This window comes from Pelobates fuscus, chromosome 8 (assembly GCF_036172605.1).
Source record: "Pelobates fuscus isolate aPelFus1 chromosome 8, aPelFus1.pri, whole genome shotgun sequence".
NCBI classification, from domain to species: domain Eukaryota; kingdom Metazoa; phylum Chordata; class Amphibia; order Anura; family Pelobatidae; genus Pelobates; species Pelobates fuscus.
Window position 1 is genome coordinate 41,640,515 of NC_086324.1, and position 25,664 is coordinate 41,666,178.

General features: G+C 42.7%; 1 protein-coding gene across 2 annotated transcripts in view; it reads left to right on the forward strand.

The window, feature by feature from the left end:
• Window positions 1-11,073: 11,073 nt before the first annotated feature.
• RAPGEF4 (Rap guanine nucleotide exchange factor 4) overlaps window positions 11,074-25,664 on the forward strand; it is a 226,882-nt gene continuing 212,291 nt past the window's right edge. For both annotated transcript variants that reach the window (XM_063429735.1, XM_063429737.1), the window contains exons 1-2: window positions 11,074-11,424; window positions 19,419-19,561. In XM_063429735.1, the coding sequence (XP_063285805.1) occupies window positions 11,360-11,424; window positions 19,419-19,561 (208 nt within the window). In that variant the 5' untranslated portion in view covers window positions 11,074-11,359. The remainder of the gene's footprint in view (window positions 11,425-19,418; window positions 19,562-25,664) is intronic.

The following is a 25,664-nucleotide window of genomic DNA, read 5'->3' on the forward strand; positions in this document are numbered from 1 at the left end:
TAATGAATCAGTTTTGGTGTATAGATCATGCCCCTGCAGCCTCACTGCTCAATCCTCTGCCATTTAGGAGTTAAATCTTTGTTTATGCAGTCTTTTATGTAACTCAAATGGTTTTACTTCCCTTTTTGCACAGTCTATCTCCTGCTGTGTTAGCTACCTGCTAGAGCTAACAGTAGCCTTATGTGTGGTTGAAATTCAGTTAACAAGAGAGAGATACAGTCTTTTAAAGTAAACACACTGTACCATAAAAAGGAAACTTTTTTTTTCATGGAGGCTGTGAGTCCCAGGCAGCGTTGCTGGGACTAGGGCTGCATAAACTCAGTGACTGCGCTACTAAATGGCAGAAAATTGAGCAATGAGACTGCAGGAACATGATTTATACAGCAAAACTAGTTTATTAAAGGGACACTCTGGTCACCATAACAACTTCATCTAAATTAGTTGTTATGGTTTCAGGAGGCCCCTGGGAACACTCTTACCTCAAGGGGTTAAGCCATTCTTAAATCTTCAGTTACAGGAAGTGCATAGTGCTGTTGGGCATGGGTGCCCCTGATCAGTTTACAGATATGTTTCTTTTTTTTAGCTACTGAAATCGAGGTTGGAGACACACTTTGGGGTTTAACTGTTCCAGAATGGATTAACCCCTTAAGGTAAGAATGCACCCGAGGGTCTCTTGGCACGATAACAATCTAAGGGGACTCCCACATACAATGCTTTATTAATTAACGATTCCAGAGAAGAGACAAGACAGTAGTGGCTTGAAAATCTAATTTCATTTAGATGAAGTTGTTATGGTGCTCATGTATAATTTTAAGAATAAAGGGTAAGATAAAGTGATACCCTATAAGAAAGTTCTGCAGGATTAGAACAGGAGACTGGTGAAATATTATAAATATACACAATTTATTGTGTTAGTTTGAGAAACTATGATATATCCCACTTAAGGCAATGAGTTGAATTATTGGCATTGTGATCGCAGACGCCAACATTTCAAGCCTTATTATGACTAATCGTCATGTATAACTCATACGGTTTTCTGAAATTATAATACTTTCTTACAGGAATGCATCTGCCCTATGGACTCATTTCTCAGAGATTCAACTTTTACAAATAGCAGTGGAAAGAAAGGGTATCTCCAAGGTAACTGCTTTAATAGCAGACACTTAACTAATCATTGCTCTCCAATTCACAGCCAGAAAGGAAGAGAGAGTTAATGAATCACTGCAAATGTTACCCTAAAATATATATCACGGGAGCTAACTCCACAATTAAGTAATTATACTGCATCTTACACATACACACAACACACAACAATCCCATCTACTGACACACCAAGGCACAAAGAGCATTGTATGACAGAGAGAGTCAGCATTTGGATCCTTAAAGTATAGAATGAATTAAGAATCAGCACAGCCTGTGACTCATTTCTGACATTCTAAATCACGTATACTGTCATTCTACTGTACAATTGGATAACGGCAAACTATCCTCCTGATATTTCAGCTGGGGCATAGGGCATGCTGATTCCAAGCCCTTGTAGCTAACCCTCAACACATCCAAACATACATCCAGCACCTGTGGTCAGCTTACTGATATTGGTATTATGGAATTGGGAAACTATATATTATTTGGACATGGGTATATTAGAGATAACCTGTCAGACTGCAATGGGAATATTACACAGCAAATCAACATAGACGATGCTGCCAGAAAGAACAGAAACCAGAACTACAATTTACCGGTTATCATGTACCTGTTATATATGATACATCCTTACAAAACCATAGTACCGAAATATGGAATGTGCTTCAAGTAGCAATTTTAGCCACGGTGTAATCTAAAATAGTTTGTTCTCCTCCTATTCTTTGAGACCATCGCCGGATTAGAGCATATCACCTGCACTGCCATGGGCTCTGACAGTGCTGGGTGTCTCCCCTTCCTATGCCTGTTGGCGAGCGGCGTCCTCCAGCCTCGGACGCCACTCGCATCCTCCTTCTCGTCTCCCGGCGGCAGCGTGTATAACGCTGCACGCTGGGAGACCGCACATTTATGCAAAGGCGGGGTCAGCCACGTGACCCGGCGTTAAAGTCACAGTATGACAATCACAGTGGGAGGTATAGATATCTCCCACGTGTGATTGTTAATTCTGATTGGAAGTTATCCAATCAGAATTAACCACAGGGTTTAAATACTTACCTTTCCTGTCCCTCAGTGCCCTGTTGTGGTCTTTGGTTACCTGTATTGCTGTTTGCTTGTGTTTCTCTCTGGTTACCGATTATTTGGCTTGTTCCTCCGACTCTCCTGTATTCTCCATCCCTTTGACCTCTGCTTGTTTCTCGTTCTCCTGTTTTCTGGCTCCCCTTACTCGGTTTGTCTCCTGACTATTCTTGGTGTGCTTAACCCGGCCATTCTAAGGACCAGTACTGCACCTTTTCCTCTCTGTGACCTGTTAGCGTGTTAGGTTCCCCGAATCGTGACATTACAACAGGGCCATAATGGAACCTGCTGACATTCCACAGCTATTAGTTAATCAGGAGGCTAAAATGGATGGTTTAGACCACCGTATGGATCAGTTTGCTCAAGCTTTACAAACCATATTGGCTCGTACTGCACACTTGCAACCTGCCGTTCAGGAGGTTGCTGCTCCTGTGCCCGAACCCATTCCCACTCCGGTACCCGTTCCTGCTCACGTAGTTCATATGACGCCGCCAAAGCGCTATAGTGGTGATCCAGCATTGTGTCGTGGTTTCCTCAACCAAATTGATATCCATTTGGTGATGAATCCACATTCCTATCCCACTGACAGAACCAAAATTGCCCTTTTGATAAACCACTTGTCCGGGAAAGCTTTAGCAAGGGCCAACCCCATGTGGGAGAATACGTCTCCTATGTCCTTTGCAGATTTTTTGACAGCTTTCAAACGCACGTTTGATCAACCCGGTAGGGTTGCCTCTGCTGGCAAAGCTCTGCTTAGGGTCCGACAGGGTAACAGATCTGTAGCGAATTATACTATCGAATTCCGCACTCTAGCAGCTGAAGTGGTTTGGAACAATGACGCCCTCGTAACAGCCTTTCAGGAGGGTTTGGCCGCTTACATACTGGATGAAATAGCATCCAGGGAATTGCCTGTTCTTTTGGATGATGTTATAGACTATATAATTCTTATTGACAACCGTATTAGAGAGAGGTGTAGTCAAAGACGGATGAATACACAGGTGTTACCTGCTCTACCCAGTACTGCATTACTAGCATTACCCGCTCCTAGTCAACCATCCCCCGAACCCATGCAATTGGGTGCTACGGGGTTAACTGAGGCTGAAAGAAGGGAGGGGTTATGTCTTTATTGTGGAAAGAGGGGCACCACTGTAATACCTGCCCTAAATTACAGGGAAACTTCAGCACCTAAGGCCTAGAGAGGGGTCGGCCTCGGGTGTTATGACTTTGTCACCTCAAGTGTCCATCTCCATACAGTTTCTCTTTTGGTCAATAAAACCACTATAACAACCAAAGCCTTGATCGATTCAGGTGCGGCAGACAACCTTATGGATGAAAACTTTGCTAAAACTGCAGCCTTGACTTTGATCCAAAAGGCCACACCCTTGGCCGTTGAGGCCATAGATGGTAGACCACTTGAGAAACCTCTGGTGACCCATGAAACCCAAGAAATAGTTATGTCTGTGGGTGCTTTGCACAAGGAAAGGTTAACCTTCCAAATAATTACCTCCCCTACTGCTTCCATCGTTCTGGGTTTTCCCTGGTTAGTTAAACACAACCCAGTACTTGATTGGGGTTGTTTAGATATACTCTCCTGGGGGGAATCTTGTCAACGAGACTGTATGGCCCATGTACGTCCTGTTTGTTTTCTCAATGTGCCCACGGCTAAACCACTTTCTGTTTCTGTCCCTTCTGTGTATGCAGACCTTGCATTGGTTTTTGAAAAAAGGGAGGCAGATAAGCTACCTCCACACCGTGACTATGACTGTGCCATAAACCTTTTACTGGGTACTATGCCACCTAGGGGTAAGGTCTACCCAATTTCTGAAAAAGAATATCAGGTTATGGAGGAGTATATACGGGAAACCTTGAGGAAAGGTTTTATCAGAAGGTCCTCCTCTCCTGCTGGTGCTGGTTTCTTTTTCGTTGCCAAGAAAGAGGGTGACTTAAGGCCATGCATAGATTACAGGGGTCTGAACAATATAACGATCAAGAACACCTATCCTATCCCTCTCATCACTGAGTTGTTTGATCGTGTCAAAGGTTCTAGATATTTTACTAAACTAGACCTCAGGGGGGCTTATAACCTTGTTCGTATAAAGGAGAATGATGAGTAGAAAACAGCGTTCAATACACGTAGTGGACATTATGAGTATCTAGTCATGCCTTTTGGACTGTGTAATGCTCCTGCTGTGTTTCAGGACCTCATAAATGATGTCCTTAGGGATCTACTGCATGTCTGTGCCGTGGTATACCTTGATGACATACTTATATATTCTCCTGATTTAACCCCTTAAGGACCAAACTTCTGGAATAAAAGGGAATCATGACATGTCAGACATGTCGTGTGTCCTTAAGGGGTTAAAGTCACACCATACTCATGTGAGGATGGTGCTTAAGAAATTGTTGCAGAACGGTCTTTATTGCAAGTTAGAAAAATGTTTGTTCGACCAGACTTCTGTGCAATTCCTAGGGTATGTCATTTCTGAACAGGGATTCAGAATGGATCTTTCTAAATTGGAAGCCATGCTGTCCTGGCCTCTTCCCCAAGGACTTAAAGCAATACAGCACTTTATAGGGTTTGCCAATTATTATCGGACGTTTATTAAAAACTTTTCACCACTTATTTCCCCTATTACGAAACTAACTAAAAAATGTTTGCACCCCAGGGTTTGGACTCCTGAAGCCCTTGAGGCCTTCGAGACTCTCAAAAAGGCATTTGCCACTGCCCCTGTGCTACACCATCCTGATCCTTCCCTTTGTTATGGAAGTGGGCGCTTCTGAATCAGGTGTAGGAGCAGTGTTGTCCCAAAGATTATCGTATGACGAACCCCTCCATCCCTGTTGCTACTTTTCTAAAAGGCTGTCTGATTCAGAAAAGAATTACGACGTCGGGAACAGGGAACTATTGGCTATTGTAATGGCTTTTAAATAATGGAGGTACTTATTAGAGGGATCTAGACACAAAATTTTGGATATAACTGATCACAAGAATCTCTCCTATATAGCAGATGCTAAAAGATTGTCCTCTCGGCAGGCTAGATGGTCTTTATTTCTTTCACGCTTTCAGTACGTTATTACATATAGGCCTGGTTACCGTAATGTCAAAGCTGATGCTATCTCCCGACAGTACGAACATTTGGAGTCTATTGCCCCCGCTCCCGAACCCATTGTACCTGCGTCTCAGATAATAGCTGCTACTCGTTTGGTTATTTTGTCTCCTTTCCTTGATAGTATCAAGACATACCAAACCCAAGCACCCTCTGAGACACCTGTTGGTAGACTATATGTGAAAGTAAAAGACAGAAAAAAGTTGTTAGCTTTATTTCACACCGCCAAAACTGCTGGTCATCCGGAGATTACCAAGACGTACAAGGGTCTCCTTCAACAGTTTTGGTGGCCTTCACTTAAACAAGACGTGGTGGATTATGTGCAGGCTTGTCGTGTCTGTACACAGTGTAAGTCGCCTAATGTTAAACCCAGGGGACTCCTGATGCCCCTATCTGTACCCAAGAAACCCTGTACCCACTTATCCATGGATTTTATTGTGGATCTTCCTTCCTCTGATGGACAGACAGTAATTTTGACTGTGACAGATAGGTTCTCTAAAATGGCGCACTTTATTCCGCTTAAGAAACTTCCTTCTGCGGTTCAGTTGGCTCAGGTGTTTGCCAAAGAGGTGTTCCGGTTGCATGGTATACCACTGGATATTGTATCCGACAGGGGTTCTCAATTTGTCTCTCGGTTTTGGAAGGGCTTTTGTGCTGAGATGGGGATCTCCTTGTCGTTTACGTCCTCCTATCATCCACAATCTAATGGAGCTGCTGAACGGGCTAATCAGTCTGTGGAGTTGTATTTACGCTGCTTCACGAATGCACACCAAGACAACTGGTCTCATCTTCTTCCCTGGGCTGAATTCGCCAGGAATACTGTGACTCATTCGTCTACTGGCTTACGTCCTTTTATGTATGCTTATGGGTTCCAACCCTCTGTCCTTCCCGGGGTATTCTCCGACAAGGGAATGCCCGCTTTGGACGAGCACCTCGCCTCCTTACGGAAGATGTGGGATCAGGTCCATGTTGCTCTCTCTCGTGCAGCGGTTGCTCAGAAAAGATTCGCTGATCGCCGTAGGTGTGCGGCTCCTTCTTATGCTCCGGGTGATAGGGTTTGGTTGTCCTCTAGGAATATCCGCCTCAAGGTTCCCTCAATGAAATTTGCGCCCAGGTTCCTTGGCCCCTATAGGGTATTGCGTAGGGTGAATCCCGTGTCCTACTCCCTGGCCTTACCTCCTTCCATGCGTATACCTAACATGTTTCACACCTCCCTTTTGAAGCCTTTGCTCTGTAATAGGTTCTCTGGTCCTCTCAGGCGACCCGATTCCCTCCGCGCGGTCTCTAGTGACGTGTACAAGGTGGCTGCTCTCCTCGATTCTCGTTTTTTCTCGGGGTTGGTTGCAGTATCTGGTGGATTGGAAGGGTTACGGTCCTGAGGAGCGGTCTTGGGTTTCTGTCTCTGATTTGCACGCGCCCTCTTTGGTCTGCTCCTTTCATGCGCGGTTTTCTTTGAAGCCTTCGGCTTCCCGCCCTGCGGGCGGTCCTCAAGGAGGGAATAATGTCAGGTCTCCCCTTCCTATGCCTGTTGGCGAGCGGCGTCCTCACAGCCTCGGACGCCGCTCGCATCCTCCTTCTCGTCTTCCGGCGGCAGCGTGTATAACGCTGCACGCTGGGAGACCGCGCATTTATGCAAACGCCGGGGTCAGCCACTTGACCCGGCGTTAAAGTCACAGTATGACAATCACAGAAGTTATCCAATCAGAATTAACCACAGGGTTTAAATACTTACCTTTCCTGTCCCTCAGTGCCCTGTTGTGGTCTTTGGTTACCTGTATTGCTGTTTGCTTGTGTTTCTCTCTGGTTACCGATTATTTGGCTTGTTCCTCCGACTTTCCTGTATTCTCCATCCCTTTGACCTCGGCTTGTTCCTCGTTCTCCTGTTTTCTGGCTCCCCTTACTCGGCTTGTCTCCTGACTATTCTTGGTGTGCTTAACCCGGCCATTATAAGGACCGGTACTGCACCTTTTCCTCTCTGTGACCTGTTAGCGTGTTAGGTCCCCGAATCGTGACACTGGGTAGTAAAGGGAAGTGACAGGTGATCACTGGGGTTATTCAAGCCATTTTGGAATGTTATTGGAGAACACAGTGAGTTAGCAGTTACCTATCAGCATTAGGACAGAGTTCTGTCTGCCTTGATCAGTTGCATATCAGTTCCTCTGATGTACTGGGCACGTCAAACCCGGCAAAGGCTCATGTAAACTCCGGCCAATGGATCACAGGATTAAAAAACTGAGCTCAAAATTTTACATGTGGGGATGCCTGCTTTCATTTTTCTAATATAATCTAATAAAATAATAATACAATTAAAATATAATATACAGGGGGCAGAGTCTGACCTCAAACTGAGATGCATAGTCAGGGAGCTCTGTCTTTCGTGAGTGCTTCATAAGCTTCTATCAGCACATTATCCACCACAAACAGATGAAGAGCTCAGTAACAGAATATTAAGCTACCAACACTTTATTCCCCTTATGGGTGGCTTAAGAAGGAATAGAGAATGCACGCCATTCTTCCCAAGGCCTAAAGACTCTGGATCGGAGTCTGACATGTGTGAAACTCTACGCTCCCACACTCATACCTCGATAACTAAAGGGGACCTACACAACTTTCTACAGACTGCCACGGCCAAGATCAAACAGGGAATGGCCAAAATATTACTTCTGTATCCAAACAAGTAGCAGCCCTGGAGCATGGAAGATTTAAATATAGATCAAGACACAATAATATAAGAACCTCGGGATTATTGGAATCCATAAATATTGAACAACTGATGCAACCAGGAACTTTTCAAAGAAAAAAGGTTGGCATCTATCAAGACCTGTCACTGATTACCCCCCAAAAGAGGCGAGATCTACATCCTCTTACATCTTTCCTAACCCATGAGGGCATGAGCTATATGTGGGGGACACCCATTTAAACTTATTGTACTTAAAGAAGATAAAGTACACATGTTGACAAATTTTGACAAATCAAGTTCCAACATTCTCAAAACCCCCAGGACTGGAACTCACAAAGGGAAGATAGTTTGGAAACTAAGAGGACCAAGTCACCAGAATTGTCAACGGTATGGGAAAAAACTCACAACTCTAAGAAACAGCAGAGAGCTTCTAGAATTAAAGCGCAAGATTGGAATGTAAATGGGGCTGCAAAACCTCGGATTGCTACTATGCATACCCACAGATCTTTGTTTTATGTTCTTGTCACTTTACCCTTTCAATTCACTAATTTACAGAAATACTATGTTCTGGTTATTATTATAGCATAGCCAGTTATTTTACTACTGACGTAATAATTATTATGTTTGTCATTAACCTGGTTACTAATATTCTCTGGTTTACCTAACCCAGAAACTTTTGGAGAATAGTGGAACCAATGACTCGATAAATGACCATCATGTCAGGGGTTCACCTTCAGGGGGCGCCTTGATAGTGAAATGTACCTCTTTAAAGTCCTTCCTCTCCATTACCTTATGCTTATTGATCCCTAATCCCCTATTGGCTCCCTCTGCCTGTCTGCTTCAAGCTCTCCCTTCGAGGTTGGTTTGATTCAATTTATTGTGTTTTTTGGGGTGAAATTACCCAAAAGCTACGGTAGCAGCTGATATCTATTTTTGACTAATTGTATGATTTAGTATTTTCACAATGAATCTAATACACACAGATACATTTAATAATAGTATGTATATAGTCTAAGTAAAGATTGGGATTACTTTGTCACGATTTGTCAAGCATAGGAAAAATACACAAGACAAAGTAGTCACTACTATGACTTATGTTTTAAAGAGAAATATATAATAAATTATGAAAAAGAAGAACAGATTAAGAAAGCAAAAAGGAAACAATAGGAGAAAGGAAAGTTTAAAGGGACAAAGCAACTTAATGAAGAAAGTATATACATTAAAAAAAAACACATTTCAGTTACCCTTATAAATATATACATATTTATTACAAAAACTTTATGGATTAAGGGAAATAATATATGTTTCATGATTTGCCATTATCTTTACTGCCAGATAAGCTCTTTAAATCCCCAAACTGCAAGGTGGTTAGTCTCCTTTAAATGCAGGGTCCAAGAGCATACCCCAGTCTGCCTGAGATTAGGGAGATTCATATTATTTTTCTTCGGTTCTCTTGAGATGATACAGAGTGACGGGAGCTTAGGAGTCAGAAAGAGCTCGTCAGCGTCCCCAGCTCCTCTGCCAGCATACCTCTAAACGGAGAGGAGCTGAATTAATGGCTGTGGATTGAAGCTGGGAAGATCCGTACATTAATAAAACTCTCGTATATGTGTATGTTACATAGTTTAGAAACAGGGGTGCCCAAAAGTTAGATCCTCACATGTTGTGTGAGGAACTTCAACTCCCATGATGCTTTGCATGCCTTTAGAATGATGTCATCATGGAAGCTGTAGTTTTAAAACATCAGGGGATCTACCTTTTAGGCACTCCTGGTTTAGAATGTTACTTTGTTATATACATTTGCCTGTGCTATAATATACACATAACATAATTGCACCCTATACGTAACACACATTGGTTATCAAACATATGTGCAATAATCATGTGATCCTCTATCATATACAACAATTCCGTGATCACTCCATACACAAAATACATCCTGTACACAGCATTAACATTAATTAAAGTAGGGTTTTTTGTTTTGTGTGTGAAAGCTCTTGTAGTGAATTGTAAGAACAGACTGTAACAGGTGTAAGAAGAGAAAAACAAAACAGACCTACATATAAAAGTAATTGTTTATCTGCTAATCTCCCAGAATTTGATGCCAGGGGTTGGGATACAGTGTTCGCTGTCCGCGGTCCTGATTCTGCTAAAGCTTCTATACAGAGTAGGGAACCACAGGGGAGATTTATCAAATCTCAGATTTAAAAAACAAGCACTATTCTGGGGCAAAGTGCAAATTAAGGAGCAATCACCATGGAAACCAATACACTGTCAGTCAACATTTAGCACTTTGCACCCAAAAGAGCACCTGTTTTACCATGATAAATCTCCCATTTTTTGTATTATGACAACTGATGCACCATGTCTTGCCCAGTACTATTAATGCTTTAGTTTACCAAATAGCCTCTCTTTTGTTTTTGTTCCCAAGTACTAGTTACTAGTTATAAAGCAGTTACATACTATCCAGAGAAGCCTACTTGATGTGACTGAGTGTAATATAAGCAGTGGTTAAATCTCCTAATAACCCGTTGTCCATAGATGTATATCCCAATAAATTCTATTTACCGCTTGATTTAGGGTTGTTATTGACCTCTTTTTTCCTAGTATCTGATAACAATAAAAATACAATATTAAGGGATGGAATAATCTCTGCAAGATGGTGATAAAATGTTAAAAATATATGATAGCGATTTTATTAACCTTTTAGAGCTCATATAACTTATCTTTGAAATGTACTAACTACATACACAGACACATATACACTTACATCAGTGTGTATGCCCTATAAGATAATTAGTAGGTAAAAAACAAAACAAAAAAAACACCTAAACCAATCAGGTGTAAGTGAATGCAAGGCTACTAAATACTGTATGATAGCATTATCATTGCTTTCACAAGGTGAACCTGTCATGTCAGCCAATAAAAAAAAAGCAAAGCTCTTTGATGCACATACTGGAAAAAGATTGTACTGTGTGAGTTACTGTAGTCAATGCTTGCAGCACCTCAGCCCATCCCCCCCTCCTGCTTTCCCCCCTATCTCTACAGTAGAGTTCAGCTGAGCCAGTGGAGAGAGCTCTGCAGTGGTTTTGTATGTGACTCCAGCCCAGTGCTTTCATTTGTAGGGCAGTTACATAGTATCAGTGTCAGTTCAAACCCTAGCATGTGATGTAGAGAGTAAAGAGGATTTGTATTTCTTTCCCCACTGCATTAGTGACCTGACTCATTTATTTTTTGCTTTTTTTTTGGTTTGGTGGAAAAGAAAAAGCATTCTTAGTTTTTGAAACTGGTCCTGGCACTTTTTAGGGGCTGTGTAGACAGATCTGTGCAAGGCTGGGCTGGCAAGGCTCCAATCATGGTTGCAGCTCACAACCAACATCCAACATCCTCTGCAGAATGGATTGCCTGCCTAGATAAAAGGTACAATCACCTTCCAATATGCTGCATGCTGTGTGAGACAGCCCCATTGCAATGCATGTTTCAGTGTATGGTCATTAAGCTTGTAATGGCTCTGCAGAATATGCAGAGCAGCAGATAGCTATAGAGTGGATACATAATCTGTATTTATAATTTGTTTATAGTGTGTCAATGCATGTGGAGCGACAAAGCTGCAAGGCTGTCTGCTGTGTCTTCCTGCTTTTCACTGTGTCCTTGCATTGATATTGGTGTGAAAATCGAGATCTGCATTGTGCCTGCTTGGGAAAAAAAATCAATTAACTGTGTCTGTCTGTGTGTGATATTTTGTAACATATGACGAATCAGCACTAGTGATTGGCAGGCAAGAAGACAGCTTTGTAAATATGTACAGCGGGGTAAATATTTTTGCTATGTGAGAGAATACATTGTGTGGCAGTTGCTTTCATGATCCTGTTTGGATAGGGAGGGATGAGGTGTCTGACTTGTGATTAATGTCCACTTTGTGCATTTGTCCACTGAACATGGATAATTAGACGTCACCCCGGGTCTAAAAGGCCTTTGGTGTCGCAATACCTTTTGTAAAATAATAATTTATCTATCAGCTATGTATTTACTCCAATGGATTCTAAGAAGGACATTATTTTGATGTGTCATGCAACATATTAATAATAATAATATTAATATTAATAATAATAATACTATATTTTGTCTTAGCCAGCAAGTGATGTCTTATTATAGCTTGGAGCTATCTCCCCAAATTTTGCTGGACTACAATTCCCAAAATTCTCCGGCAGCGATTGACTTGCAGGATATTATGGGAGTTGTCCTGCAATCTAAAGATGGGGGTCAGAGTTTGGTATTCTTGCCTTTGTGTGTAAAGATAGATCCTGATTTTGTATTAGGAAAATATGCTACCTTTCTTAGTAGGGATTGAAATAAAGCCTTGCACGAACATAGCCTGACTATCGATGTCTTAAAGCCAGACATTTCAAACTCAGATGTTGCTGACTACAACTCCCATGAATTTCTGGACATCGACTGAATTAAAATAACTCTGGGAGTTGTAGGCCATCAACATTTTGGAGACTTGACTTTGAAATCCCTTCCTTCTACGTCATCTCTTGGAGTGTGTACATTTGATACAGGTTTTAGGTCACTGTAATTAAACACCATAGGCTTCTTTATGAAGCTATAACAGATACATTTCCGGGGCAGAGTTCTAAATGTTGTCACATGTCCAGCTAGTTTCCATGTTAACTGTCCTTCATTAAGCTCTTTGCCACCTTATTTCAGTGGAAGGGTTGATGTGGAAGAACTTGCATGCAGTAAATGTTAGGCAAGTGAACACATAACAGGGCATTCATGGTGGAATTGGAGACCAAGTCCTAATCACAACTCTTTAAACATAGTAAAAGGGTAATTCCATGTAGCAAAGCGAGGAGCAAAATCCAGGGTCTGAACACCAATCATTTTCATTAAAGTGATACATTACTACAACATAGTGCAAATAGGTCTGAACACTTACCAGAAAGTATATGTTATTATTGGGAAGAGTAGCCTAGACCATGCACCAGCATCATTGGCCTGCATCTTCATTCCAGTCATGTCCATCAGTAAGAAAGCCACTCCCCTTGCGTAGGCATCTGGGCCTACACATGAACAGATAGCCCAATGGAATGGTAGCGATGGACAGGGAAAAGACTGGTTCGCTGTGAGGTCCTGATGTGTGCTTTGTTTACCTTTAGTATAGCCAGTGTGATTTATTATCATCATCATAGAGTACGTGAGAGCTTCCTGCAGGTAATTTTTTATTTTTGCGTTTTCAGCTAATTTTATTAAATAAATATAAAAAATAACTTAAGTAGTCATCATTACTAGTAGATGAATAATTCAATTTATGCCCCATAGTGAAGTTAAGAGCATTTGTTTTGTTGGCTTGGCTATTAGCATTGACTTAGTTACAGTATTCTGATTGTTTTCTTTATTGAAGCAGAATTCCCATTTAAATATGCATCACAATACGGAACGCACTTTTATTGGTACAGTTAATCCGACCAACTGTCCACCAGGAATGAGGTAGCAGGAGGCAGGAGTGGAGTAGCCGTGCCGAATGTATAATCAAGAATATTTGTTCTGGCTGGTGGGAGTATAATTAACAAGCACCTCTTCATCTTGTAAAAACAATTATATCATTACATGTGTAAAAATCTTCATCCAATTATAATTAAGAGGTTTAAATTGTACATCCAATACACTGGAAGTGAAGTTTGTCTTGTGTAGTATGACAGCAAAATTGCAGAATTTAAAGAGACACTTCAGGCACCATAACCACCACAGCCTACAATAGTTTATAGGTTATGGTGCCAGGAGCGCCCTCTCTCCCACCTAGTGTATGTAGTTAAACTATTTAAAAACAGTTTGACAATTTACCTGGGGTTCAAGGTGTACATATCACTGTCTCTGCAAAGTTTAGCTAAGGGGAGATAATGTAAGTGCCTTAAAGTAGTTTCCATCTGAAAGAGAAGCTTCCATATGAAAAGTAGACAGCAATAGGTACCTGCAGACGCCAGGTAAGTTGTCAAACCATTCCTAAACAGTCATAGTACAAAGCTTGTGCTATGACTATCCGCTATAATATTGTCACAGACAAATAACAGACCCAGCACACAGAGCTTGAGTCCTAGAATACCCTAAAGTAGATATATAGGAAATCACATGATAGTCTGTATGAGTGGTCCATAGAAGGGCCTGGCTTAATGGAATGCCGATAGAAATATCAAACGGTAAGACCTGCTAGGAGGTAGAATATTCAGAAAATATATGGAAATCTAGTACACAAATGGATAAATCAGGTACACAAAAGGATAAATAAAGGACAAAGCCGGGTCAAAATACTATGTCAAACAGTGCAGAACGCGGTACTGAGATTCCATGAAACCACAACTGGGAATCTGAATGAGGTAAGTATATAAACAAAGTTGTTAAAATGTTTGAAATATCATATAATAAAGAAGGCTTTATCTACTTAGTAAGATCAATGGGCATGGCCTTGGTAGGTTATATCGCAATGCACGAAAAGTGTCATTATTTGATTATATGGATTGAATACTCTTCATTTCATGATGTAACAATACCCAATATTTGCTTGATAAGTACTTTTATTGCAAAGTGAATGTTACATGAGAGTCAGGGAATTTAAGAGACTATTAGACGATGGTACATAATTCCAGCAGTGGATCGGTTGATCCTATAAAGTAACACAGTGTACGTTTATGCAGTTTATGTAAGGAGCTCCTCTTTACTGTCCACTGATTTGTTGAAACATTACCCACTGAACTAGGGCTTAATCATTAGCTTACAGAGCCATGCCAATAGCGATAAAAATGAGCTATAAAGTAAGCAATTCTAACTAGTACTGGTTTACATAGTGTACATAATTTGAGGACACAGGTATCTGCAGCCGCAGATTTCAGGTAGGTAAGTTGGGTGTCTCAGGCCCTGCCCTTTTGGGCACAAATGGGGTGATTCCCGCAACAGTCCATGATGGACGATCTGTTGTTAGGGCCTTCTCCGCCAGTATGCCTAGGGACTGCAGGATAGCTGGTGCTTCTGAGAGATGTGACATTAGGTACGTCTTGCCAGCTTTAACAGGTATTATTTGGTGAGGGCCCCATTTATAGGGGATAGAATGCTCATATAGGAGTTGGGTGACTAGTTTGGAGGATCTCAGGGTGTGCCTAGAAAAGTCCTCGAAAAATGACAGCTGTGCCCCCTCAAAAGACACCGTGGGTGCGCCCCTAACGGCCCCCATGATTGTTCTATGGTCAGAGTCCTGCATGTGTTACCTACTTTTTAACACTGAATTTGATTATTCTTTTTTTGCCAATTCTCTTTATTGTCAAGATTGTCCATGCAAATCCTTTATGTATGTATGGCGTTTGACATCCATGTTGTATTCAGCCAATGTCCACAGCATCCTAAGCAACATGTCAGACAACTATTTTTTAAAAATAATTTTCTGGTAAGTTGGTCTTTTGAATCAGGGTCTCGTGTGAAATAGATAAACCTTGGTGTGAAAAAGAAAATTCAACATTTTGGCAATAGTTCAATATGGCGATAGATTGTTGCAAACATTTAAACAACATTACCTCATGTGTGATGAGTTTTCCAACAGTGTTTACTTATAATGAATGAGACATTATTTAGTCACTACTTTATGAGTAAGCAGCCCTGTACACATCGAGTCCTGCAGATTCCTACTCTGTGTGGCTGAATAGAGGGAGCATCAGTTATAGTTCATGTCAATATAATATGGATTGTCTGGACATTTGTGGAGAAGTAAATCCATCATTTGAAGGAACATGCAATCCCAACCAATTTCTTAACTACCACTCGTTTAACGTGATTGACTTGCTTTTGTTGATTTATCTTCTAATGAATAAAATATGTATATATCTGCGTTTCAGATACTGAATTGTTTTAATTTCTATTACATTTTATGAGACATAAATCTTTCTATATTATTTGGTCAGGTACAATTGTTTTATTATAGTTGCTCATAAAGTGACACTATAGTCACCAGAAACACTACAGCTTAATGTAGTGGTTTCGTGTCTATAGCCTATCCATATAGGCTCAGCACTGTAAACGTTGCCTTTTCATAGAAAATCTGCAGGACTCAATGTGTAGAGGGCTGCTTACTCATAAAGTAGTGACTAAATTATGTCTCATTCATTATAAGTAAGCACTGTCTTTGAAAAGGCAGTGTTTACATTGCTACCTAGTAGCACCTCTAACGGCTGTCACTCAGTCACTAGAGGGACTTCCTGGATTAAGTCCCCCAAAATGTTTGCACTGCCTACGTTTAGTGTCTCCATGCCACTGATTGATCTACATAGAGTTTCTTTGATTCAATGAATCTCTATGAGTTGATGCAGATTGGCGCAGAGCAACGTTTTTCCTATGGGAAAGCTCTGGATTGGCTGAGATCATCAAGGTAGAGGCAGAGCCAGCCATGACCAGACCAGTGTGGCAATGACGAAAAGATAAGTAAAACTACCCGTTTATTCTATTTTTGGGCTGGCGGACACCGAAATAAGTAGTCCAGCACTGCAGCATTAGGAATATGTGGTTTTATTCCTAATGCTATTGTGTTTCTTAAATAAAACCATCCTGTACATTAAGCTTTTCTGACATGCTTAGAACACATTTTAAATGTTACATTTTTTCTTTAACCATATATTTTGCAATTTGTGATATTTACTATTGATTTCTAATTCTTAGAGTAGAAAGCTTTTATTGTACTTTCATTTTTTTTTTTTTAGAGTAATTTGAAACAGTATCTTTTCAATACAAGGACATGTTTAACATAATCAGACTCGTTCACTAGGGTGTGAATTGTCAAGGAGTAATAGTGGATAAACATTTTCAGCCCAAAAAAGTCAAAATTTTTAAATTCAGTTTGATTTCTGAATAATGCACACATAGTGAATAATCTCTTCCATTTTCTGTTGTTAATTTATATCTTATTTCACAACTCCATGTTGGCCCTTCTACTGTAGTTAACGTGCAGTGATCAATCTTTGTGACAGCGGGAAGATCAAAGGAAAAAAAATAGCTACTTGGTATCATGTTGTGAGCCTGCTAGGTTTAAAACTCATTAAAAATGTATATTTTTCTATAACAAACATCTATCAAATTCCCTTCCAAACGAAAGCATGCAAACATCTGTATACTCTCTTTTAACCCTTCCCACGTGATAACTCCTGTTCATTTATTTATTTACGTATTATTTATTTGAATGAACATTACAAAAAGTCTGCCTAATACTACACGATGGGAGCTGATGGAAGCTTGTATATCTAAAAACAGCTTGCAAAACCTGCAGTTATCTTGTCTGCAGCCTTTGAGAGCCCTCTTCTTTTACCCCAGCCCAGACTTTCTGTGGCTGGCCAATGAGAGACTTCCCAATGCAGGTCTAAGAGAAGTCTTTTGCAAAGCAGGTGCTCTGAGCAATTGCTGCCTCTTAAGTTCAGCTTCACTGAATAAACAACCAGGAAGTAACAGGACCTATTGTCTGATTGACAGCCAAGGGGGTGTAACACGGTTAATTAGTGATGTCGCGAACATAAAATTTTCGGTGCATGGAGTATCCCTTTAAAAAGTTAGATTTCACCACCTTTCTATAATAAACTTGGGGGTTGTAAAAATCATTTCATAACAGATATATGAAAGTTATTCACATCTGCACGGGAAATTAGTTAGAATTCTCTGTATACATTTGCAAATATTGTGCACTTTGAAGAAGATCTGTTTGAGAATTAAGCATTTTCAACTTCATAAAAAAATCCCAATAGTTAGGTTAACTTTTACAATATATGTTGCATGGTTTCTTTGAAGTCATAATTCATTGTTCACTAGCAGGATGCAACAGATTACAGTGGGCTTCGCTTGTAAACCCATTCTGATTTCAGCTGGGACCCAAGGTAACAGGGACATAGAATGAGGCCGATTTTTGTTTTATACTATTACAATATAGCAATAGTATCTGTTAAATCTTAGCAACATTATATTTTCTTAAAGAAACAGGGATGGTCATATACTGTAACTTTATTTAGATTAATTATTTACTATTTAGAAACATGCTATTATTAAAACAGTCACATATTTACATTTAGCATGTCCTCGGACTCTGGCCAGAATAATCAACATAGCCAAAAAGGCTTCTACTGCAGTCCAGCATGTATCCACAGAAGAAGACATCCAGCTGTATTCTCTCTGCAGCATCTCTGTAACCATAACTGATTTGTAGGGTAGGTAACTACGCACAGGCATGCTCTCACAAGGGCCCTAACCCTAACAAAAATGTGCATTTGTGCTTTTTATAAATATATTTTGCCATACTATTTTTGTTTTGTTGTATGGCTATTGCATTTAATATTTGTGAAGGGAGGACAGAGGTTTGCACTTTCTGACTCTTTGTGTATCTTCAAAATTATGGAGAAAGCAACAGAAAACTGGATTTGGGGGTGGGCGTGATAGGAGCATTCGAGAATTTTGTATTTTCAGGCACGTCTATGTAAATCTGTCCATGAACATAACACATGTGGTATCAGAGAGACAAGGAAACAAATAAACAAGTATATGAAAAATAAACTAACATTTTTCTCCCAATGTTGTTACATTACAAGATTGTCTGCATGTTTATGTGTGAATAGGGCACATGCCTTGAGTGTCCCTTTAAGGAGATCCGTATCTTACCTAGAATTACAATCGAGCAGTATTGCACATTAGTATCTGCTTAAATAGTTATTGCCATATGTACCAACAAGACCAAATGGGTTCTAATATTTTTTTGACTCAACACTGAAGACCTAAACCATATAAACCTAACTGGACAATACAATGCAGAGGTTTGCGTTATGCGTATTGTAAGCCGCACTCTGTTGTCACACAGTGGGGATGTAATCAATTAGATTTGCAAATTACAATAGTTTCTTGATACGTCTATGGTGGGATTTTGGGGACCTCTAGTGTTGGCAACTGCATGTTGTATGTTACCCAATGCATTATGCTGTACTGGTAACTGGAAAATAAATAATTAACATGTTATGTTGCACATTTTGGGAATTGATCATTCAGTTTTCATTGGCTGAGACATTGGTCTAGGACTAAAAATAAAAAATAAAAAAAACAGGACCATAAAAATATATATAAATAAAAACAAAAAGACTAAACCAATTTGCTGTCTTTCAGGAGTATGTGTAGTTATGCTTGCATAAGAATTCATAAATAGCATCTACCGGTACTTTGTGTATACGGCTGGCATCGACACGTGATCGGGGAACTTAGTGTTCCATGCATAATAAGTGCTTCTGGCTGTAATGTACTCTTTCCCAGGCAAGATTAATGTCTTGGGCTACAGCCAGTTCAATATATTCCATTTGTATCGCGTGAAGCGGTATCAAGTCACTATTTTATTTTGTTTATATTTGTAGGCCCTTGGAACGGTCTGGAGAAGATGTGGATATTATATTTGCCCGTCTGAAAGAAGTGAAAGCCTTTGAGAGATTTCATCCAAATCTTCTTCAACAAATATGTTTTTGTGGCTATTATGAAAGTCTGGAAAAGGGTGTTACCTGTAAGTGATAAAAAAAAACAAAAAAAAACAATACTCACAGACTCACTGTTGAAGTAATTATTTCACATATAATTTTGTATTTTTATTTGTATTTTATTAAGTTTGTTCACAAAATACATCTTAGTCAGTAGAATGAAACTGGCATAAAGATAAAACATAGACCCATGAAAGTGTGGGGATAAGGCAGCATGCACAAAACACATTAATATCATATAATAATACAACAACCTCCACATATGTGAGACGGAGAGATCTGGTGTGGTGAAGCCATATTCTGTATCTGTATGTAGCATACCAATGGTCTTGAGAAAGCATAAGTACCTTGGGAACAAAGGGAGTAAGACATATAAATGAAAGGTATGAGTGTGAGAATTATCTAGTTATTGCTAACTGCGATGTTGGATATATAATATAGTAGACAAATGTAGTGTATATGTTTGCAGGTAAGGTGTACGGTTAAGCACCCAGATATAGGGTTAGGATTCCACATTTCTTCTGTATATAGAAGGGGGGGGAAATAAAAAGCACAGTATAAAAAAACAAATGAAGCACTGAAATGCTCTGCATTACTCTATGACTGAGTCCCCTGCTTGCGAGCCCCTTCTGTACATGTAGGTGTCAAATTCATTTTCTGCAGGAATGTAGTGGCATCTCCAGATGATAGCGTAAGTGGGGCATCTCCCTGTATGACCACTAATGACCCATCATCTCCCCAGTGGTACTTGATCGCTGACTCTCTCAGTTGTCTTGCAATTGGAACCAGTTGGCTCCTCTCAAGTAGCACAGCAAAAGGGATGTCCCATACACTGCCACCGAGCAACCTTCAAACGAGATAGTGCCAATGTCTCAGGACAGGTTAGCACATTGAACTGTGGCATCCCTCGTCACTGCTATGATGTCTCTGGGCGCCCCTACCAGAGCTGTTGCTGCTTTGTATATTCGAAATACAGAGAGTATTTTCGAATAGTCTGTGCCGTTTTTAATACCCATGGAGGCGACAAGCTGCTGTACAGAAGGTAGTAAGGCATAATTTCCAGTCTTCTCTGATATAACAGAGGCATATGTTTCATCTTCTGTGCCGAGCCTCCAACTATGTCACTGCTCTGCTAAGTGTTTGCATCTTCTGGTCTAGGCCATCACGTTGTTTATGCAGATCTAGGCACACCTCCCTGCATGTGACTTACACTGTCTTTCTAAACACTTCCTGTAAAGAGTCTAATGTTTACACTTTTTTAATTGCAGAGTGTGGCATACATAGCCACTTCTGGACTGTAATGTAGAAAGGTTGTCTGTACTATGTGCTGTGTGTATTTTGCTATGTGTACTGTGTGGTATATGTAACTTTACTGTGTATCTGGGACTATGGTAATTCGCCTGCTGGCAGCCGTAAGCTACCAGCATGCGAGTACTTCGTTCGACGAACAGCGGCTATCCGGGCTGTTCGTGGAACGAATGCGGGCTCCCCTGATAGACCACACACTTAGAGGCGTGTGGCGCATGTTAACCGATTGCAACAATGTTGCAATCGGTAATTAGAGGCTCTCCTAGGTGGCCGTCGTTCGGCTACCGACCATGCGGCGGTCGGCCATCTTGGATTCGCTATTCTTCAGCGGTGTTTGGTCGTCGAGCGCCTGGAACTGAAAACGGCTACTCGACAACACGAACACCGCTGGACTTCCAGACCGTTCGGGAGCCCGGTGTTCGGTAGGATCGTTCCCCTAAGTATAATCGACGGATTGAGGGGAACTTCAATGTATAACTTTATTTGTTGCGGCGTTCGGGCAGTTCAGCTGGGAGCTGAGCGGTATTCTCTCAAAAGATGCGCTCAGACCCCAGCTATCTACTGAACATTCGGTTAAGTCTGTATACCGAATAAAAATTTTAGTGGGAGTATCCTTCTCGTGCAGCAAGGCCTGTTGGGAGAATTATATTGCATGATGGGATAAATCCCCTGAAACCTCTGTAAGGAAACCCCTTGCATGGGGAACTGTATAAATATGCAAGTTTGTGAATAAAGCCAGTTGTTGACTCCCAAACTGTGTTTCGTCCGGTTATTGGGAGGATTGGGATATTGCCTTACTTTTCAGCGCTGACTGTGGATTTACCTGTTATACCAGCGGAGATCGTGGATTCTAATACTGCACTCCGCTACAATTGGTGGCAAGCGACGGGATCCAACCTTACAGCCGAAAAGCGCAATTCGTGCAATTATAACTGCCGAATAAGAAAAGGGAATGGCAAGCAGAATACAGCGAAATAACTGACTACCGAAGTGAATGGAGACAGATTATTCTAAGCTGAAGAGGCAAACGTTAAATGAACTGCTGGAAGCCAGGGGTAAGATAGCCAGCAGCAAACCCAAGGCTATACTAATTGCCGAGCTGATGGAGGGAGACCGAGCCCGCAGCGCTACACCCCCAGCAGTCATGGAAGAAACGCTCTACCAGAGGGAAATGAGGACCAGGCTAGAATTTTTGCCTCAGCCTATATCGGATGCCATGATGAACCTGGTGATGGCGAATGTACAAGAGTACGTAATGGCACACAGCCCACAGCATACATTTTCTCTTCCGCAGAGTCCGCAACTACAACCAGGTAAAACCCAAAATTCCTTATCATGCCTTCAAAGTATTTTGCGAGGAAAAGGATGAAATTGATGGGTACTTGCAGGACTTTGAGAGACTATGTGATTTGCATGACTTAGAGCGGGCAGTATGGGTTCCACTGCTGGCAGGCAAGCTAGCAGGTCGGGCAGCCGAAGCATACCGCGCTGTGCCCAGTGAGGACAGCAAGGACTATGAGAAGGTGAAGCGAGCGATATTAGAGAGGTATGCCATTACCCCAGAGGCATACCGGCGCAAGTTCAGAACCCTGCGCAAACCAGAGAGAGATTCTCACGCTGAATGGGCCCACAAGCTAGACCAGGCCTCCCAAGGGTGGATACAGGCCAGCCAAGCCACCACCATGGAAGGATTGCGTCAGCTGATGTTGTTGGAGCAATTTTTTAATGGATTGTCCCCAGAGGCACAAGAATGGGTGCGGGACAGGAAACCCCTCACCCTAACCGAAGCAGCTAGGTTGGCCGACCAACACTTTGATGCACGGAGACACCATGGACCTATTGCCAAAAGTTACCCTCAACCCCCGGGACTACCCAGCACTATACCACCTCCAGCCCACACAGCCTCCCCGTTTCGTCCTTCCCAAGGAAATTTACCCCCACCCTTCAGGTATAACGGGCGTGCCAACATCCAATGCCACTCATGCAAACAGTGGGGGCATATGAATGTACCCAAAACCGTGGCAAGCCCGCCTGGAATCAAGGGCGCCCAAACCCAGCACCCAGGGCTGCGGCCCATCATTATCAAAGGGAACCAGCCGCACAGGAGTTGTGGAGTGTTCACGCAGAGGAACCCCTGGGCATTTTGCATGAAGTGATGTCAGTCCGAGCCACAGATAACCGGCAGCATCACCGACAGGTGAGCATCACTCTAGGTAACCCTAGAGGGGAAAGAGGTTCAGGGGCTGCGGGATTTGGGAGCTACCTTAACCCTGATAGCACCCCATTTGGTCTCCGATGTGGCACACACTGGCGGATCTGTGGCAGTACGAGTGGCAGGGGGGGCAGTATACCGACTACCCACCGCTAAAGTACACTTGAATTGGGGTGTGGGAGAGGGGACAGTAGAAGTGGGACTGATGCAAAATTTACCAGCAGATGTTGTGCTGGGGAATGATTTGGGCCAGATGACCTCTGCTTTTGTCCCACAGGCTCCCTACCAGGAAGCCCATCCAGTCACCACACGGCAACAGGCTTGCACCACGGCTCCACCAACACATTCTGAGGCTCAGGTAAGAGACCAAAACCCCCACCCGTGTCCTGGGATACCCCAGCTAAGTTTGAAGCCGAGGTGAAGTCAGATCCCACACTACAGGTGTACAGAGGGGGAGCGGTACACTTGGGAGAAAGGGCTACTTTACCGCATTGCTGAACGGGAAGTAGGAGGGTCAGTCACTGTGACCACCAAACAGTTAGTGGTTCCCCAGAAATACCGTCCAGAGCTACTTAGGATTGCTCACGATATCCCCTTGTCTGGACATCTAGGGATGACCCGTACCCGATATAGGTTAACCCATGCATTTTTCTGGCCAGGGATTTCTAAAGATGTGAGACAATACTGCACATCCTGTGATATATGCCAGCGAGTAGGCAAGCGAGGTGACCGTCACAAAGCTAAATTATGTCCCCTCCCTATTATTTCAGAACCTTTCAGTAGGGTGGCCGTTGACATAGTGGGACCCTTACCCAAACCCAGTCCCTCTGGGAAACGGTTCATCTTAACGGTAGTGGACTATGCCACCCGATACCCCGAGGCCGTAGCCCTCACTAATATCCATGCGGAGATGGTGGCCGAGGCTTTAATAAAGATATTTTCCTGGGTGGGGTTTCCCCAAGAAATAATATCCGATAGGGGCACCCAATTTACCGCCGAGGTCACCCAGCAATTGTGGAAAATATGTGCATTAAGCCCATAATAAATTCAGCCTACCACCCCCAGTCCAATGGGCTATGCGAAAGGTTTAACGGTACGCTGAAACAAATGCTCCGTACGTTTGGAGAAGCCCACAAAGACTGGGAGCGGTTTCTACCCCACCTGCTCTTCGCATATAGGGAGGTACCCCAAGAATCGACAGGGTTTTCTCCTTTCGAATTACTGTTCGGAAGGAGGGTACGGGGGCCGTTAGACCTAATTAGGGAACATTGGTAGGGAGAGGATAGCCCAGAGGGAACCCCTATCGTATCTTACGTATTGGAGTTCCGGGACCGTCTGGAGGCGCTGACTCAGACTGTGCGCACCAACCTCCAGGCGGCCCAGCAACGCCAGCGCCGCTGGTACGATAGGGGAGCCAGGGACCGCAACTTTCAAGTGGGGCAGAAGGTTTTGATTTTAAAACCCGTCCGCACAGACAAGCTGCAGGCCATCTGGCAAGGCCCATACCAGGTGGTGGAACAGAGATGTGACACCACCTATGTGATTGGCCCCTGCTCAGGGGTAGGGAAGAGAGGCATGCTCCATGTAAACATGCTCAAACCCTACCATGAGAGGATAGAGGACGTGGCGGCGATATGCGCCTCGGCCTCAGAGGATCAGGAGAACCTCCCCCTACCTGACCTATTAGAACCCGAAGAACAGATAGAGCCGTCCCGGGGGGTTCAGCTGTGGGAGCGGCTAAGCACTCAAGAGCGTGCTCAGGTACAAGAGCTGATCGTAGCTAAAGGGGCTACCTTCTCCAATTTGCCTGTGTACACTCCACTAGCCACCCACCGAGTCGAAACCCCGGGGCAGCTACCTATGCGACAGGCTCCATATCGTGACCCTGAATCAGTCAGGACACATATGAAGACTGAGCTGGACGAAATGTTGCAGCTAGGGGTTATCGAACCTTCCGATAGCCCCTGGGCATCGCCGGTAGTGCTGGTACCTAAGAAGGGCGGCACGACGCGCTTCTGCGTCGACTACCGGAGGCTCAATGACAAAACAGTGTCTGATGCCTACCCGATGCCCCGGATAGACGAGCTGCTAGATAAGATGGCCCGTGGCCAGTATCTCACTATCATAGATTTGTGTAAGGGATACTGGCAAATCCCACTAGCCGATGATGCCATCCCCAAGTCGGCCTTTGTCACCCCGTTTGGCCTGTACCAATTTCGGGTCATGCCATTCGGGATGAAAAACGCTCCGGCAACCTTTCAGCGGATGGTAGATTGGCTACTGGACGGTTTCCAAGGTTATGCATGTGCGTACTTAGACGACATTGCCATATTTAGCCAGACCTGGGAGGAACACTTACAACACATAGGGGCCATCCTAGATCGTATTGGAGAGGCAGGGTTAACCCTGAAACCCAGCAAGTGTCATACAGGGATGGCAGAGGTGCAGTACTTGGGCCACCGGGTGGGGTGTGGGCAGCAGAAACCCGAGCCAGCTAAAATTGAAGCCGTAGCCAAGTGGCCCACCCCCAGGACCAAAACCCAAGTGTTGGCATTCCTAGGTACTGCAGGGTACTATAGAAAATTTGTGCCCAATTACAGTGCCCTGGC